Consider the following 14,395-nt stretch of genomic DNA (forward strand, 5'->3'; position numbering starts at 1 on the left):
GGTTGTTCCAGTAAAACTTTTATTTACGAAACAGGCAAGGAGTGGGATCAGGTCTGCAGGTTGCATTTTGCAGCCCTTCACCTTGAGGGTCACGATGAGAGGTTTCTTCCTGTGCAGCCCCCCGCCATCCACCCACACCAGCCCACCCTACTTCAGTTTCAAAAAGGCCGTAAACACAAGGGAAAACTGGTCCAAGCTACATTTTTAAGGCAGTGACTGGAGAATATCCTTTTATCTGATCTTAAATTCTTAACAATTTGTTCAGTCCTTCTGAAGCTATACATCACAGGGTTTTTAACAGCCTTCTTGCCTAATTGCACTTGGCTTTGCTAAAAATAAACATGGAAAACAGAAAAGCTAAAAATCAACCCAAATCACCTATGGTACCTAGAATATCTTTCCTTCTCTGGTACTTGGAACAGTTACTTTCACCTTGACTAAGTCCTATTTCTCAGTGTCCCTGAAAAAAAAATAAGCAGGGTCGGTAGTGTTAGTTGGCCTTTTTAGGTAGAAGAGCCAAATATTTAAGCAAGGTGCCTGCAGGGATTCATCTGAGAGCCACAGTCATAGAAAATCTCAGTGGGTGAGAGGTGGGACTCTCGTGGCGTTATTTTGTGGGGGTCTCACGTGGCTGACAGAACAAACACATGCAAGGAGCCTTTAAGGACAGGAGAAACAGCAGGGCAATCTGCTCATCCAAGTGCCCACTGGACCCGCCCATCTAATTGGATTCCAGCAGTTCTGAGGAGAACTGCATTCCTAAAGCCTAGCTCCTTTGCTTTTCTTTTTTTAAAAACACCAGCACATTCAAGTATTGATAGAGCCAATTTAAAATGCCTTTACACTTTAATTGAGGGACTTCTTTCATTCACAAAATGAGAATGAGTCATTTTGAGTCAGTCAAATCAATTGTAAGCAAGATCCCAAAGAAATAAAGCCCTACTGGTTCAGAGAATATTTTCACTTGTCTGTCATTTATTTCTGTGTTGCAGAATGCTTTTGTTCTAATACAATTGCCAGTGTATACCCGAACACTTTACTTCAGTCCCGAAGTGCTGCTGAGGAGAATGAAATACTCTGGGTGATCACGAGCTCAGGAATCACAGACACCTAAGACTGTCCTCATGCAAGATGGAATCTCCAGGCAATCAACAGCCGAGAGAGGCACTGTTCTATCAAGGTGAGGGCTACTCTGTAGAGAACCTCTGGGAGGGACGTGAGGCTGGTATTGACACTGCTACACTATTGGTTTTAGGAGAACAAAATGTCCTGCTTCCACTTTCAAAGCAATGGAAAGACCTAAAGGAAAGAGCGTGGGGAGGCCCAGGGCTGGTCAACATCTGCAAAACAATCAGCAACAGAACAGGGAAAAGGTAACAGTGAGCGACAAGAGGCGCAGGATGGTGGGTCTCATGCTGGCAGAAACTCCCCCCAACCAGACCAGGTTTCCTCACTCCACCCCGGCTTGTTCACTGCCAAGGATAGAGGCCTGACAAGCACAACCGGGGGGGTCTGCACAGGGAGACGCCTGCTGCCCTGAAGTCACTGTCTCTCTCCTTCCAGACGCCCAGGCTGCTGGTATCACCCCAGAGAGCCTCCTCTGCTAAACCACAGATAACCCAATGTGCTTAAAGCACTTCCATGCAAATGCAAGCTGAGGGTCAGAAAGACTCTTGAAAGTGATTCACTCACCCTTGTCTGCTCTTGAATTTGAATGCTCACAGGAGAGGAGTGGAGCCGTTTCAGCTTTGAGCCCACAAGGTCATGGGGAGAGGGTGGTCCGGGTTCTGCTCAGACCAGAATTTGAGTTGTATCCTGACCCAGACTTGCTGCCACCCTAACCAGCTGGGCTGTGACACGGTCCAGGCCCCCAGGGCCTCTCTGCTCAGCAGCGGCTGCCGAGCTGCTCTGCCTGGTCCTCTCCGCAGTCCCACAATCCAGCAATGGATCACTGCCTATCTGTTGGCCTCCAATCCCAAGCACACCGAACTTTCAAATGCCCTCTGCTGGAATTTCTACTTCTTTCTCTTTGATTTACTAAGGCCAGCATTCTTTTCTCCCTTAGCTAGTTGATGGCTGAATTAATCAAGTCCATCCTGACAACCATTTAACAATCATTTGTTAATCTCTGAACAATATAAAGAGAGCTGGGTTTGCCTGTGGCCTTTAAAAATTTGGTGGAACCTACCCAGGCAGAGAAAGGGCAAGAAGGTGACCAGTTACAGCATCAATGAACGGACATTTAGCAAAAGCACTGGCCTGGGAACAAGCATTCCTGGGACAGGTCCTTCCTCTCCGTGGACGTCAGTTCCTTGTTTGAGGGGGGTTGATATCTAAGGGTAGAGACTACGATTCTATCTAAAAACACCTCCCAGTGGGTGTTAGTACATATGCCACCCTGGACGTCCAGAGGAAAGACAGGAAGGCCATTTCCTCACCTCTCAGAGACACAAGCTGAGCCCTGCCCACCCAGGAACCCCGGCGGCAGGTGTTCCGCCCTGCTCTGTGCCACGGCCCTGAGTTCCTGCAGCCCGGTTCTGGATTCAGCAAAGCGACGCTGGAGGGCGGGCAGCTGGACCAACTCCTGAGGTGCCAGCACAGCACCCGACATGGTGCACAGCAGCTCAGAGGACACAAAGGCCTGGCTGGGATTAATTCCCTTTTATTTATCATTTCTGTAAGTTACACACATTTAAATTTTTAGCAATAATTTATAAGTCACATCTCATATAGTTCAGTCATTGGAAGAACACAAAGAAAATTATTAGAGCACAGAGCCTTCAAAGAGGAGGTTACTGTAACACATCACAGAAGGAGCTAAACAAATATCCAAGACTCCACAGACAAAACCTAAAGCTTACAATTTCTCTAAGAGCCTATACACTTGAAATTACAAAATTCAGCAACTGCCTAAACCAAGAAATGAACAGCTCTGTTTTCAAGGTAAGAAAACAAGGAATGCTGTGGTAAGTCACCTTTACTGTTTAAATGTTTCTGCTCTGTTTATACCTGGAATGACTGTATATACACACAGGCACAGCACATATTTCAGTATAGCTCTCACAAACTGCTTTTACTACAGATTTAAATCTAGTCCATGAGAAAAGCACTTTAATTGATTGGATCTTAAATTTTAAAAAAATGAAAAGCATTTCTAGGGACTCTTAAAGCTGTCTCCAAAAGTATAAAATGTTATACTTTCACTATCTGAAGCATTCCTGTCTTTCTCTGAGACAAATACAGGTCCTAGGACTGGCTTCTTACAGTGTAAATGCTCACATACTGTTGTGGATACGTGGTGAAACAGCCCACGAGGGCCCTGGAGGGGACGGCACCCTCGTGGGTCTGGGCTGTGACCGTCCACAGCCAGACCAACACCCCGGCCGCTGCTCTTGAGGCCGGGTGCCCTGGTGCACGGAGACTGGTCACCCTTCAGTCAGTCAGTTCTTGCTTGGGGGATTCCAGTTCGTTCAATAAATCTCTGCCAGCTGCTCCAGCCTTTGAAGCAAAAAGAACCGCTCCCTGTTTAAAGCCGAGGTTCTTTAAACTTCGGGCATAATCTGCATATATAACAGAGATGAGCTTCTGTAAACCGCAGTTAAGGAAGAAAAGGGCAGAGAGGGCCCCAGCAGGTTCCCACAGGCTGCAAACAAGGACCAGCTCCACTGAGTGTCCAGGGGAGGGCAGCGCGGGAGGAGCACAGGGAGCTCTTCTGGGGGAGGGCAGCTCCTAGGGGTGGGGGCGGAGGCGAGGTTTCAATCTGCAATGTCCCTGCACTGGCACCAGCTGAGCCCAAAGCTCGGCCTCTTACAAGACGCAATTAAGATCCCCTCAGATACTCCAAGGTCTAAATGCACTTAAGGAGTGGAGAGGGAAGGATAACAGAAGAGAAATACATGTGCAAACCCCTGAGCTGTTTGCAAGTCTGAGAGGTTGGTATTTAAGGGGCAGATCCAGCCTCACTGAGTGGCTCAGACGGTAAAGAATCCGCCTGCCATGCGGAAGACCTGGGTTCGATCCCTGGGTTGGGAAGATCCCCTGAAGGAGGGCACAGCAACCCACTCCAGTATTCTTGCCTGGAGAATTCCATGGACAGAGGGGCCTGGCGGGCTACAGTCCATGGGGCTGCAGAGTCAGACACGACCGAGTGACTTTCACTTTGGGGATGTTAGACAGCCCTGTTCCACCGTGTTCTGACATCCAAAACAGCTCCACTGATTCAGAGCCAACTTCACCAGTGCCGAGATACATGACACTGAGTTTAATTTTCTGTTAAAAAAAATACAAAAAAATAAAAAACATGACATGTAGACATGAGGCCACAATGAAACAATTCAAGAAAAAGTGCAATGAGAACAAGGCCTCTGCAAATACAAGGACCTGAGAGTAGGATTCTCAAGCTCCTTCTCTTCAAAGAAAAACATGTGACTCAAGTGATGGGTGGAAGAACTGAAATGCTCCTGGTCACACGGGGGCCACCATGACCTGCCTATGTGACAGGTCTCTCTGAAGTGCTGCTGTGCCTTGTTCCACATTAGCCCATCCCTGTGGGTAGCAGCTGGTCTTTCTTTTTAATCTATTCTGGTATGCATTTATTCCAGCAGAGCCTCCTATACCTTCCCTACATTCGTCTTTTTAATCTATTCTGGTATGCATTTATTCCAGCAGAGCCTCCTATACCTTCCCTACACTAGTTCCTCTATCTTCTTTGTAAGTTCAAACAAAACATTACAAAATCTGGGCTCCCTCCACTTCACAGCCCTTCCTGGCTCTCCACTTATCTCACAGCTGATGCCGGTGGGGCAACAACCTTCTTTCTGATTTGTCCCCTCCCGTTTCTCCCTTTTTCCTGGCTCTGGGCAGTCAGAACTCGGATCTTTCTCCATACAATAGTTTCCTCCCAGGCAGCACAGCCAACGGGGATGCTAAAACCCACTCAGGGCATCTGGTTCCCCCTCAGCATACACATCCCGGCAAAGGATATCTGTGTCCTCACTGACTTCGATGGCTCCGTACTTGAGACAAGCTTCCACAAACAAGGCCGCTCTGTCGAAGTACCTCATGCTGCTCAACAGAACACAAAGCGCATCAGGAGTTGTGACTTTCATCATCTGAGGGTAGGACCATCCCAGGGAGTGTTTCTATACAAGGACTCGTACACACTCTCCACAAAAGCCCGAGGGCTGCGTGAGGCACACCAGCACTGTTCTCTGCCCCAGCTTAGAGGAAAGGAGAATTCTCGTGCCCCAACCCTTTTGCTCTTTTCTATTAACTCTTATAAAAAATTTGTGAAATCACTGAAATAGAGACAGGACAAGAATCCTGTCTTGTCCTATCTACAGAGACAGAGCAAGAAATCAACAGAGACAGGACAAAAATCCACATACCCAGGTCCACATTTCACAAGTAACTTTCTGTCATATCTGCCTCAACGTACCTCCCTGTTTTAAATAAATAAAATGTCCTATGGTAAATGAGAAGCATTAATCACCCTTCAAGGTTCTTAGAGGGGACACCTCCAACTTGCCACACTTTCTTCCCCCTTCCTACTGCTTTTCTGCTTTTGTCTCAGTTGTTCTGCTCGAAGCTAAGTTGACCTCAATTCTTTTTAAATATTCTTTTTAAACAGGTAACTATTAGGTTTGACTAGCACACTGGCAGAGAAGTAGCAAAGTTCCCAGACCAAAAGAAGGATGAGTAAACATGGACTGTTCCACTCCCTCTAGGGTTTTTTTAAAAAAATAAACCTAAAATATATGCTTCTCCCTTCACTCCCAACATCAAGGACTACCACCCTCCTGGCAGAGCCTCACGAGCATGAGGTGGTGAATCCTGGGTGGTTCTGACCAGCCATTGACAGTGGGTGTACCTGTGAAGCGTCTCAGCCACGCTGGAAAAGCAGCCCAGGGAAAGGAGAACCAGGAGGGCCTTGGACTTCTGGTTCACTTGAGGGGAACAAAGGTGGTCGACCCACCGTTTCAAAACGTCAGCGCACTCTTCAGAATTTAAGCGGACCTGAGAAAGATGCTCATGTTAAAAAGGACAGCCTGCACTACACAGAAGGAAAAAAGAATTCAGTTGAAATGGGATCTGTTACCATGAAACAGAGCTCATCTCTGCGTTACAACACAGCCCCTGCTGCTGCAGCACCGTGACCAGAGGTGACAGGGATCTATGCCTCAGGACCAACAGGCCCGGGACCACCTCTGGGCTGTATGTAGTCTGGACTCACACCCCAGCAGGGACAGGAGGCAGCTGCTTTCACTTAATTGCTACCAATGCAACCTCCACTTTGCAGTAAGAAGAAATATAATTTATATGCAAAGAATAAGAAGATGAAAATTGCTAAGAAAATATTTGTAAAGCCACGCTGCAGCCAAAAAAAATACCTCCAAATCATGAGTCAAAAATTCAAGACTGAACTTTCTCGCCTGAAGTTCCAGGAGCCTACTCGAATCACCTACTTTGGCAAGCCATGCTGCCCGGTTCCACTCGCCGTAGGTCTGCAGGTAGCGGCAGGCGTCCGCAGCTTTGTCTATCAGGCAGAGCAGCTGGACGCCCTCTGGAAGACAAGACAGCAGCCCCGTGAGTGACGCTGGAGCTGTCTCTCTGACGAGTCACTGAAGGGTAAAACCACCATTTGACTTCATCTGGTCTTGGACATTTTATACCTACTGGAGACACAACTGACTTAAATTTAAAAACGAAGTATTAAAATAGGGTTTTACCATGTTATCACTTAAGTAACCTGGGTTGGCAGTACAAATATAGTCCAGAAAACAAACAAGTCAAGATTATCTCACTCACTGGTTTTAACGTTTAGGGTGCCCAGGTTTGTCCAATTTATGTCTATTATTTTGGCAATTATTAATAACACCCCGTTTACTCTTTAAAAACGCACTGGTCTAGATGACTAAATTACACGGTCATCTTACAATATGAGGGCTTCCCTGGTGGCTCAGATGGTAAAGAATCTGCCTGCAATGCAGGAGACCCAGGTTCGATCCCTGGATCAGGAAGATCCCCTGGAGAAGGGAATGGCAACCCACTCCAGTATCCTTGCCTGGACAATTCCATGGATAGAGGAGCCTGGCAGGCTATAGTCCATGGGGTCACAAAGAACCGGACACAATTGAGCAACTAACACTTTCATAACATAAACTGCTGTCAATAATTTATTTTTCTCAAGCATGTATCAAAAAAGAAAGAAATATTCCTAATAACCAAATACTTTCCAAGGAATGGGTCTGATTTTTTAGAGTACTGACGAATATAGCCCTAAAGCATGCCGCACCTGCCAGTTTTCCGTTGGCGATCATATTAGTTGCCACGAGCTTGATGGTGCTCTGGGAGGGGCCTGAAGAGGTGACAGTGGTGACCAGGCAGGCTTTCAGTGAGTCACAGTAATAGTGCTGGTTGTCTGCACTGGTTTCCAAAAGCAACTGCACGGCTCTGTCCGTCTAATAAGGGAAACAGTTCTTCTAGTTATGAGGCCATTTTCCTCCAACATAACCTTTCAAATTTCATAATTTGGAACACTAAAGTTTTCAGCTTAAAGACGACTTTCATTGTCAAAAATTATCCATAAACACATTGTTTACATGTATACAAGTTGAACAAAAGTGCAACACTGCTTCTTTAGGACAAATGTAAAACCAGTTTGGTTTACACAGGTACTTATTTAAGCTCTGTACTAGTCAAGAGACAAAACCAAAACAAAACAAAACTAGGCAGTGACATTATGGAAGCCAAAACTACAAGTTGGTTTGCCATATATTTTTGCTTTCTCAGAATGTCTGTTGGTCTTATTTTGAGAGAAAGTATATACTTACACTTATACTTTCAGGGAAATGCTATAGTGTGTGTGCACAGTGTTTGTGTGTTACATAAATGATGCTATAAAATACTAATCAACTAGCAACTCCCTGAAACATGAAAAAAGTTATAAAAACCGACATACTTGACCCAAGAGAAGTAGCTGGTCTGTACATTTCCTTGTATGATCATAAGTTGACCGTTTTACCTCCTGGAGATTAACCCTTTCCAACTGAAATTTCTAGAGCAGAAAAAAAAAAATAGAGAAAATTGAGCCTGGATTTTAAAATGTTTGAATTATTTAACTATTAGTAAACATTACTTTGACTTCTGAGTCAAAGAAGAAGTCCAACAATTTAATAAGAATTTGATAAGAAAAAAAATGTTGAAATGTACTACAATCTGTGTGCAAGTCTGCCTGCTTACAGAAACTGGCACTTTAGTAGAGCTGGAAGAAAAATCCCTATGTGTAATTCAGTACTCTACTGGAGGTTAAATTATGAAAATACCTTTATATATATAGAACAGCAAATTCAAACCAAGTAAATTAAGTATTTGTTACTTATAGAAAATTAATAACATGAGAAAATTAAAATGAACCAAGTTAAAAATTTTTAAGATCCCCCCCAAAATTAAAAGGCTGTTAATAATAAAATTTTAATGTCTACTAAAATCTCAGTAAGCGTTTATGAGCTTTTCAAGTCCTGAATCAGGCCTTTTTTATGTGACTGTGCCAAGGGACTCATTTCTGTTTATGTGGACCTTTACTTAGTACAAAGTTTCCCAACTTTAAGATACTTACAAAGAAAGACATAGCTTTAAGGGTTTTTAATATATGAAACGTAATACCTGAAAATAGGCATTTTCACAGAGGACGTCATAACATATATCTAGCGGGTTGTTCACTCTGTCCCGAGGAGCAGCTTCTTTAGCCACTGGTGTGCACACGGCCTTTTCCTGGGACAGGCTGTGCAGGTAGTGGGCGGCGACAGTCCAGAAGTGCAGCTCCGATTCATCACCGTAAAGCCTGGCCAGGGTGAGACCTCAGTCTCCACTGACCTCACGCAGCAGTGTGGGGCCTGGACGGGGGCTCCCCACGGCAAGCCTGAAGTGCCAGGAGCATGGGGCTGGCCCGTGAGAGACCACATGCTGCTGGTGGAAGAGCTGAAGCTGCAAGTCCTCCAGCCCCGTTACTGGGTCTCAAACAGCACAGGGCCCTGACTGCACGGGGCCCCTTCCGACCCAAGCCTCCCTTTGTTCTATGTTAAGAGCAACTCCGTGGTGCTGTAGCCTGTGCTATTATTTACCCGGTTTGCCATCAGCACACCTTTCAATCTGCAGCAGTTAATGAAGAAGGTCCTCTGGGATCACTGACTAGATAAGTTGTAGAAATTATACGCTCTTTATTCTCTGGGGAGTGGAGGGAAATGTCTTTCTTATAAGGGACGGCTCTACTCTAAGTAAGAATATATAGGTTATTACTTCTAAATATAACTTATGGGTATACTTAGGACATGCCCTTTGTAGCTGATATTTTAAAAAGCTATCTGTAGAATGGAGTCTTTTCAATAGAGAAGGCCTAGAGCTCATGTTTTTTTCTTTTTCCGATTTGTAATACTACTTTCAAAACGATCTGTAAGCCAACTATAAAGGATGAACTGATATATTTTCTAAAATCCCCAAGAGTTTGGTCTTAACTAACCCCTTGATAAAAGGAGTGAGTTAACCTGAAATTCCCTGTCTCTTACACAGAACACTTCAAATAGTGTTACCTTGAAACAAGCAGGCATCTCTGCAGGAGAGTAAACTCCGGATCAAGCAAGAGTTTCTTTATGTCACTGCAGGCAGGAATCCAGACAAACGCAAGACAAAATTTGGAATCCAACAATCAAAGAGATAAATCAATACACTCTTAAAATGGAAAATTCTACCCTAAAGATATGATAGGAACCTACAAAAGAAGTCACTTTGCCACAGCCCAGGAACTACAAAAGCTTACAGGGCTTAGACAGTATCTAGGCTTGGAGAAGTGGAACCCATCAACCACCACAGCTTAAGGCTCTAATTCTGATTTACCTTCTTGAAGCAGCTCAACTCCCATTCTAAAAAATATGAACAGCTACCTAACTACAGGAATAAGGTCATTGCTGATAAAATGATTTTACTAAATGATCATCAGGAACACTCTATACTTCAGAGAAGATGCATTCAGAATTTATTCTTCAAAGTACTGAAAAATTAAAATACATAAGGAAGAAAGGCTAGTGTTTCACAAATTGATATTTCTACAATAGCCCATTATAGACTATTGATAAATCAGGAAGAAGGGGAGATAGTCTTTAAATCTATTCTTTTCCATTTAAACATAAATGCTAACCTTGGGACAGAGAAGAGAAAAAAGTAATTACTTTGAATTCGACGTCAATATAATATTCCCTTAGGATTAATTTATTATTAAAATATATGTGATGGATTCTAGATGGCCAAGATATGTTTTCCCAAGAACTCCTTGTGGAGTCAAATTTTTCTACTTCCTTTCCAATGTTATTCACAGTACCTATTTGTAAATGCTCTTGACTCTAGGGAGCATATTAATTTCTCAGCCAGAATTGTGCACACACAGCACCTGACACAGAGAACTCATCTTAGCAGAGAGAAGCTGACACACAAGAACTGCCCCGTGTACATCCATCCTCTAACGTGAGGCTTTGCAGGGCATTTGTGCTGGAGGCCGGCTAGCTATAAGGCGGCTCACCCCACTGCTTCTTCTCCTGCCCTGACATGAGACCACAGCAATCCGAACCTTACTTCCACAAAACAAAGACTCTAAAGGGAAACAAATCAAGGCTAAGAGAAGGGTCTCTCCGTGGGCCACTAATATTTTCCAAAACAAAGCTTGTTCTAATTTTAAAAAGTCTAAATCAGTATGTTTTTCTTTTTCATAGTCTTATTTTCTAATAAAACATAGTCAGAGTGCTTACTTAGACAACGAGTTCAACTGCTCTTGAAGGAGATTCTTTATTTCTTCATTTTCTGGATAATCACTGTACCAAGAAAAGATTTTAAATGAGTTCATTTTCTCTTTATTTACCACCATTTATTTCTTCACCAGGGCAGGGGTGGGGGGGAGTTGTATTAATACAGAAACAACTTCTTTGTAGTCCTTGGTTAAAAACCTGCGTGTAGACCAAAATTGCAACAGACTATTCAGGAACCTACCAATCATCTTTAATGTCTGCTTTTATCTTATTGAGTCAAAACTGAGAAATGAGCACAGAAAAGTTTCTCTGGCTTTCAAGAAACCAGAAAATTAATCAGTGAACTCTAAAACTATCAGGTTTAGATTCATGTCAATAAGGAACTTAGCAATGACTACAGGAATCTGCTCGTTCTGCTCTGCAAAATTAACATTCATTTCTCTGAGTAGATACTTCTCGGAGAAAGAACATCTCATCACATTTATTTCTTTAATTCTCCTAACCCAGGGCTTCACTGGTGGCTCAATGGTAAAGAATCTGCCTGCCAATGCAGGAGATGTAGGTTTGATCCCCGGGTCAGGAAGATCCACCGGAGAAGGAAATGGCAACCCACTTCAGTATTCTTGCCTAGAAAATTCCACAGACAGAGGAGCCTGGCAGGCTACAGTCCACAGGGTCACAAAGAGTCAGACACGACTAAGTGACTGAGCACACATACAACCCATGCCTATCTGTGCATTCCACACAGCAAAGGTCCCAGAACACTTGTGGTAGTTTAACTGACAACCACCAATAATGGTTTCTGTGACAATTTTTTGCAAGGAGGCAGGCTATAAAACATAAAACACTTCTGAAGCAGGTTCCTTTATGCCGCTTTTAAAAAGATTTAATCTTGTCCCCTGACCCTGATGCTGGGAAAGATTGAAGGTGGGAGGAGAAGGGGACGACAGAGGATGAGATGGTTGAATGGCATCACTGACTCAATGGACATGAGTTTGAGTAAGCTCTGGGAGCTGGTGATGGACAGGGAGGCCTAGCGTGCTGCAATCCATGGGGTCGCAAAGAGACACGGCTGGAGCGACTTAACTGAATGGAATCCTGTCCCCAAATTCTTCTTGGCCTCAACTGGCCCTCTTCACATTCGGTATGCCACGCCCAGGTTCAGACCATAAGATGACCACACAGCCACCTGAGAGCCCCATGTGTACTCACAGCTGCGCCCAGGTCCCCAGAGTGGGGAAGATAAGAGGCAGATCAGTGACTCTTTCAGGGTCTCTGCCAGCACTGCCTCAACTTGGTTTTAAGGTTCCAATCCCTGTAAGCCCTGGAGACCAGCCACTGCTAGTTTTCATGGGATGTCCTTCAATCTCAAATCAATTAAGAAAGGAAAACAAACACACAAAAAAACTTACACATGAGAAATGTCCAAAGAATACTGTCCAATCCAAGGCTGATGTAATAAGAAAGCTTTCAAGGCGAAGGCAGCCCTGGGAACAAGGAGATATGGGCACCACACAGGCTCTAGACAAAAACACAGATTTTGCTTTTAACAAGTAGAATTGTATACAACTATAAAGCTTCCACTATAGACAGTTCACAGAGAAATCAGCAGAGAACGATGTATAAGTCTGGTGGTGGCAACTCAGAGAGTATATTAGTGTAATCACTGCTTAAGACACAGTGGCTAAGTGTTGGGCAGAGAGTTAGACTGAAGAGTCTCTGACCCCACAGAGATAGTACTCAAAGTTCTTGGAAACAGCATCATATGAAACGTTATTAAACAAGTCTCATAGTCCTGGATTCATTTCAGACACTGCTAAAGAGAATATTGTTTTATGCCATTTTATGCCCCTGATCTAGGCAGCAGGTAAGAAGGATTCTCCAACTTAAAAACAGGGATTCCAATTTTCTACATTTGTCTGACTTCCCCTTTTACTGGGAGAAGAGGCAATGTCAGAAAAATGTAAATAAAGGGCAGGGGTGGAGAAAGAAGACTAAGCTATTCTAAGAAAACAGACTTGAATATATTATGATCTTCTCTACTTGTCATAAAGGAGAAATGAAGCAAATATACTAAATATTATATCAATGCATATGACCTCAAATGATTTTATTATCTTACATCAACAAAGTCCAAAATACATTTCTAATTTCTCAGAATAGAAATATACTACATCAAACATATTTTTCCAAGCTCAAATCAGCACATATCTTGCAGCAAACACACAGAAATCTTTCTCCTAACTCCATGTTTACATTCTCACCAGTCTTTATTCTTTAACATTTACTGAGTGTTGTTCTGAGTTTAAAGTTCAATTTGGGGAATATATGCACAATTTCATTGACTTTCCCCATTATTATTTTAAAACTTGCCCTTTTTGGCTGAGGTTGCACCACTAGAGAGTCGATAGGATTTTTTTTTTAGGAAAATTTTAAAAGAAAAATGTAATCTAAAATCTGGTTGAGAGTCACCTGTTCATTCATGGTATTAAACAGTCATAGTATTAAACATCGTATTAAACAGTGGTACCCCACTCCAGTACTCTTGCCTGGAAAATCCCATGGACGGAGGAGCCTGGGAGGCTAGAGTCCATGGGGTTGCTAAGAGTCAGACACGACTGAGCGACTTCACTTTCCCTTTTCCCTTTCATGCACTGGAGAAGGAAATGGCAACCCACTCCAGTATTCTTGCCTGGAGAATCCTAGGGACGGCGGAGCCTGGTGGGCTGACTGAAGTGACTTAGCAGCAGCAGCAGCCCATTAAGCTAACAATGGGCTCTCATTCATTATATAAATAGTTTAATTTAAAAACAAGTACCTTGGCTTTGGAGACTTTTAGACTCAGATTTTAAGATAAAGGTCAAAGAATAGCTTCTCAAACATCTAGATTATATTTGCATACTTCTTTACCCAGGACTAATAACTAAATTAAAAGAAAAAAATCATTCTTGAAATTCCCTTCATTTCCTCAATAACTTTATGTTTAAAGTTAGTATCTATGCCTGTCCTTTCCTAGAGGGAGGTTCTGCTACTTCTGCAGAGCTGGCAGGGATCTTGAGGACAGACGTGGGAATGCGGTGCTCAACTGCAGCTCACCAGACAGCAGTCACAGTTACAGAGTAAGAATTGATGGCTCCCAAAACAGTGGCAGAGGTGGAGCAATGACACAAACAAAAGCTTAATCTAAGTTGAAGGCAGCCCAGTCAACATACACAGCGACTCGGTAGTGCCTCAAGCACTAACACAACACGAAGCATCATGTTTTTAAAACCCTACTGTCTCTGAATGTGCCAAAGACTGACTCTGTGAAGGCACAGACAATTCCCAGAGCCGACAGTTTCTACGATGAAACTCTGTAAATGACTAAATCATTCTCTTATGACGTTTTTTTACAGATTAGATAGCCCAGTGTGTACACCAAAGGTATGCCTGGAGAAAATTTAATGTAGGGACATCTCATTTTCAAATAGATTGATGAGTGCATTCACAAACTTCTCATTCATAGTTACTTTTTACTAAAATAGCTTTCATTCTCAGAAAAAAATTTCAAAACCATCACATAAAAAAGGGCAGGGTAGTGCAATCATCCAATTCTGTTTTGA

General features: G+C 43.4%; 1 protein-coding gene across 5 annotated transcripts in view; it reads right to left on the bottom strand.

Annotated features, from left to right (window-relative positions):
* Positions 1-2,646: 2,646 nt before the first annotated feature.
* WDR11 (WD repeat domain 11) overlaps positions 2,647-14,395 on the bottom strand; it is a 54,136-nt gene continuing 42,387 nt past the window's right edge. The window contains exons 20-29 of one of the 5 annotated variants that reach the window (XR_014066997.1): positions 12,206-12,314; positions 10,797-10,859; positions 9,588-9,653; positions 8,665-8,842; positions 7,961-8,056; positions 7,295-7,460; positions 6,465-6,562; positions 5,870-6,015; positions 4,077-4,269; positions 2,647-3,560 (exon numbers count right to left, since the gene is read on the bottom strand). Coding sequence is in view for 3 of the 5 variants with exons in the window: in XM_081535224.1 (XP_081391350.1) it covers positions 3,433-3,585; positions 4,968-5,064; positions 5,870-6,015; positions 6,465-6,562; positions 7,295-7,460; positions 7,961-8,056; positions 8,665-8,842; positions 9,588-9,653; positions 10,797-10,859; positions 12,206-12,314 (1,172 nt within the window). In the remaining 2 variants the exon portion in view is untranslated. Of the gene's footprint in view, positions 5,065-5,869; positions 6,016-6,464; positions 6,563-7,294; positions 7,461-7,960; positions 8,057-8,664; positions 8,843-9,587; positions 9,654-10,796; positions 10,860-12,205; positions 12,315-14,395 lie in introns of all 5 variants that reach the window. The other 4 variants (XR_014066996.1, XM_081535231.1, XM_081535224.1 and 1 more) reach the window with 4 other exon arrangements.

This window comes from Giraffa tippelskirchi, chromosome 2 (genome assembly GCF_054371585.1).
Source record: "Giraffa tippelskirchi isolate mGirTip1 chromosome 2, T2T-mGirTip1v1.2.pri, whole genome shotgun sequence".
Classification (NCBI taxonomy): Eukaryota; Metazoa; Chordata; class Mammalia; order Artiodactyla; family Giraffidae; genus Giraffa; species Giraffa tippelskirchi.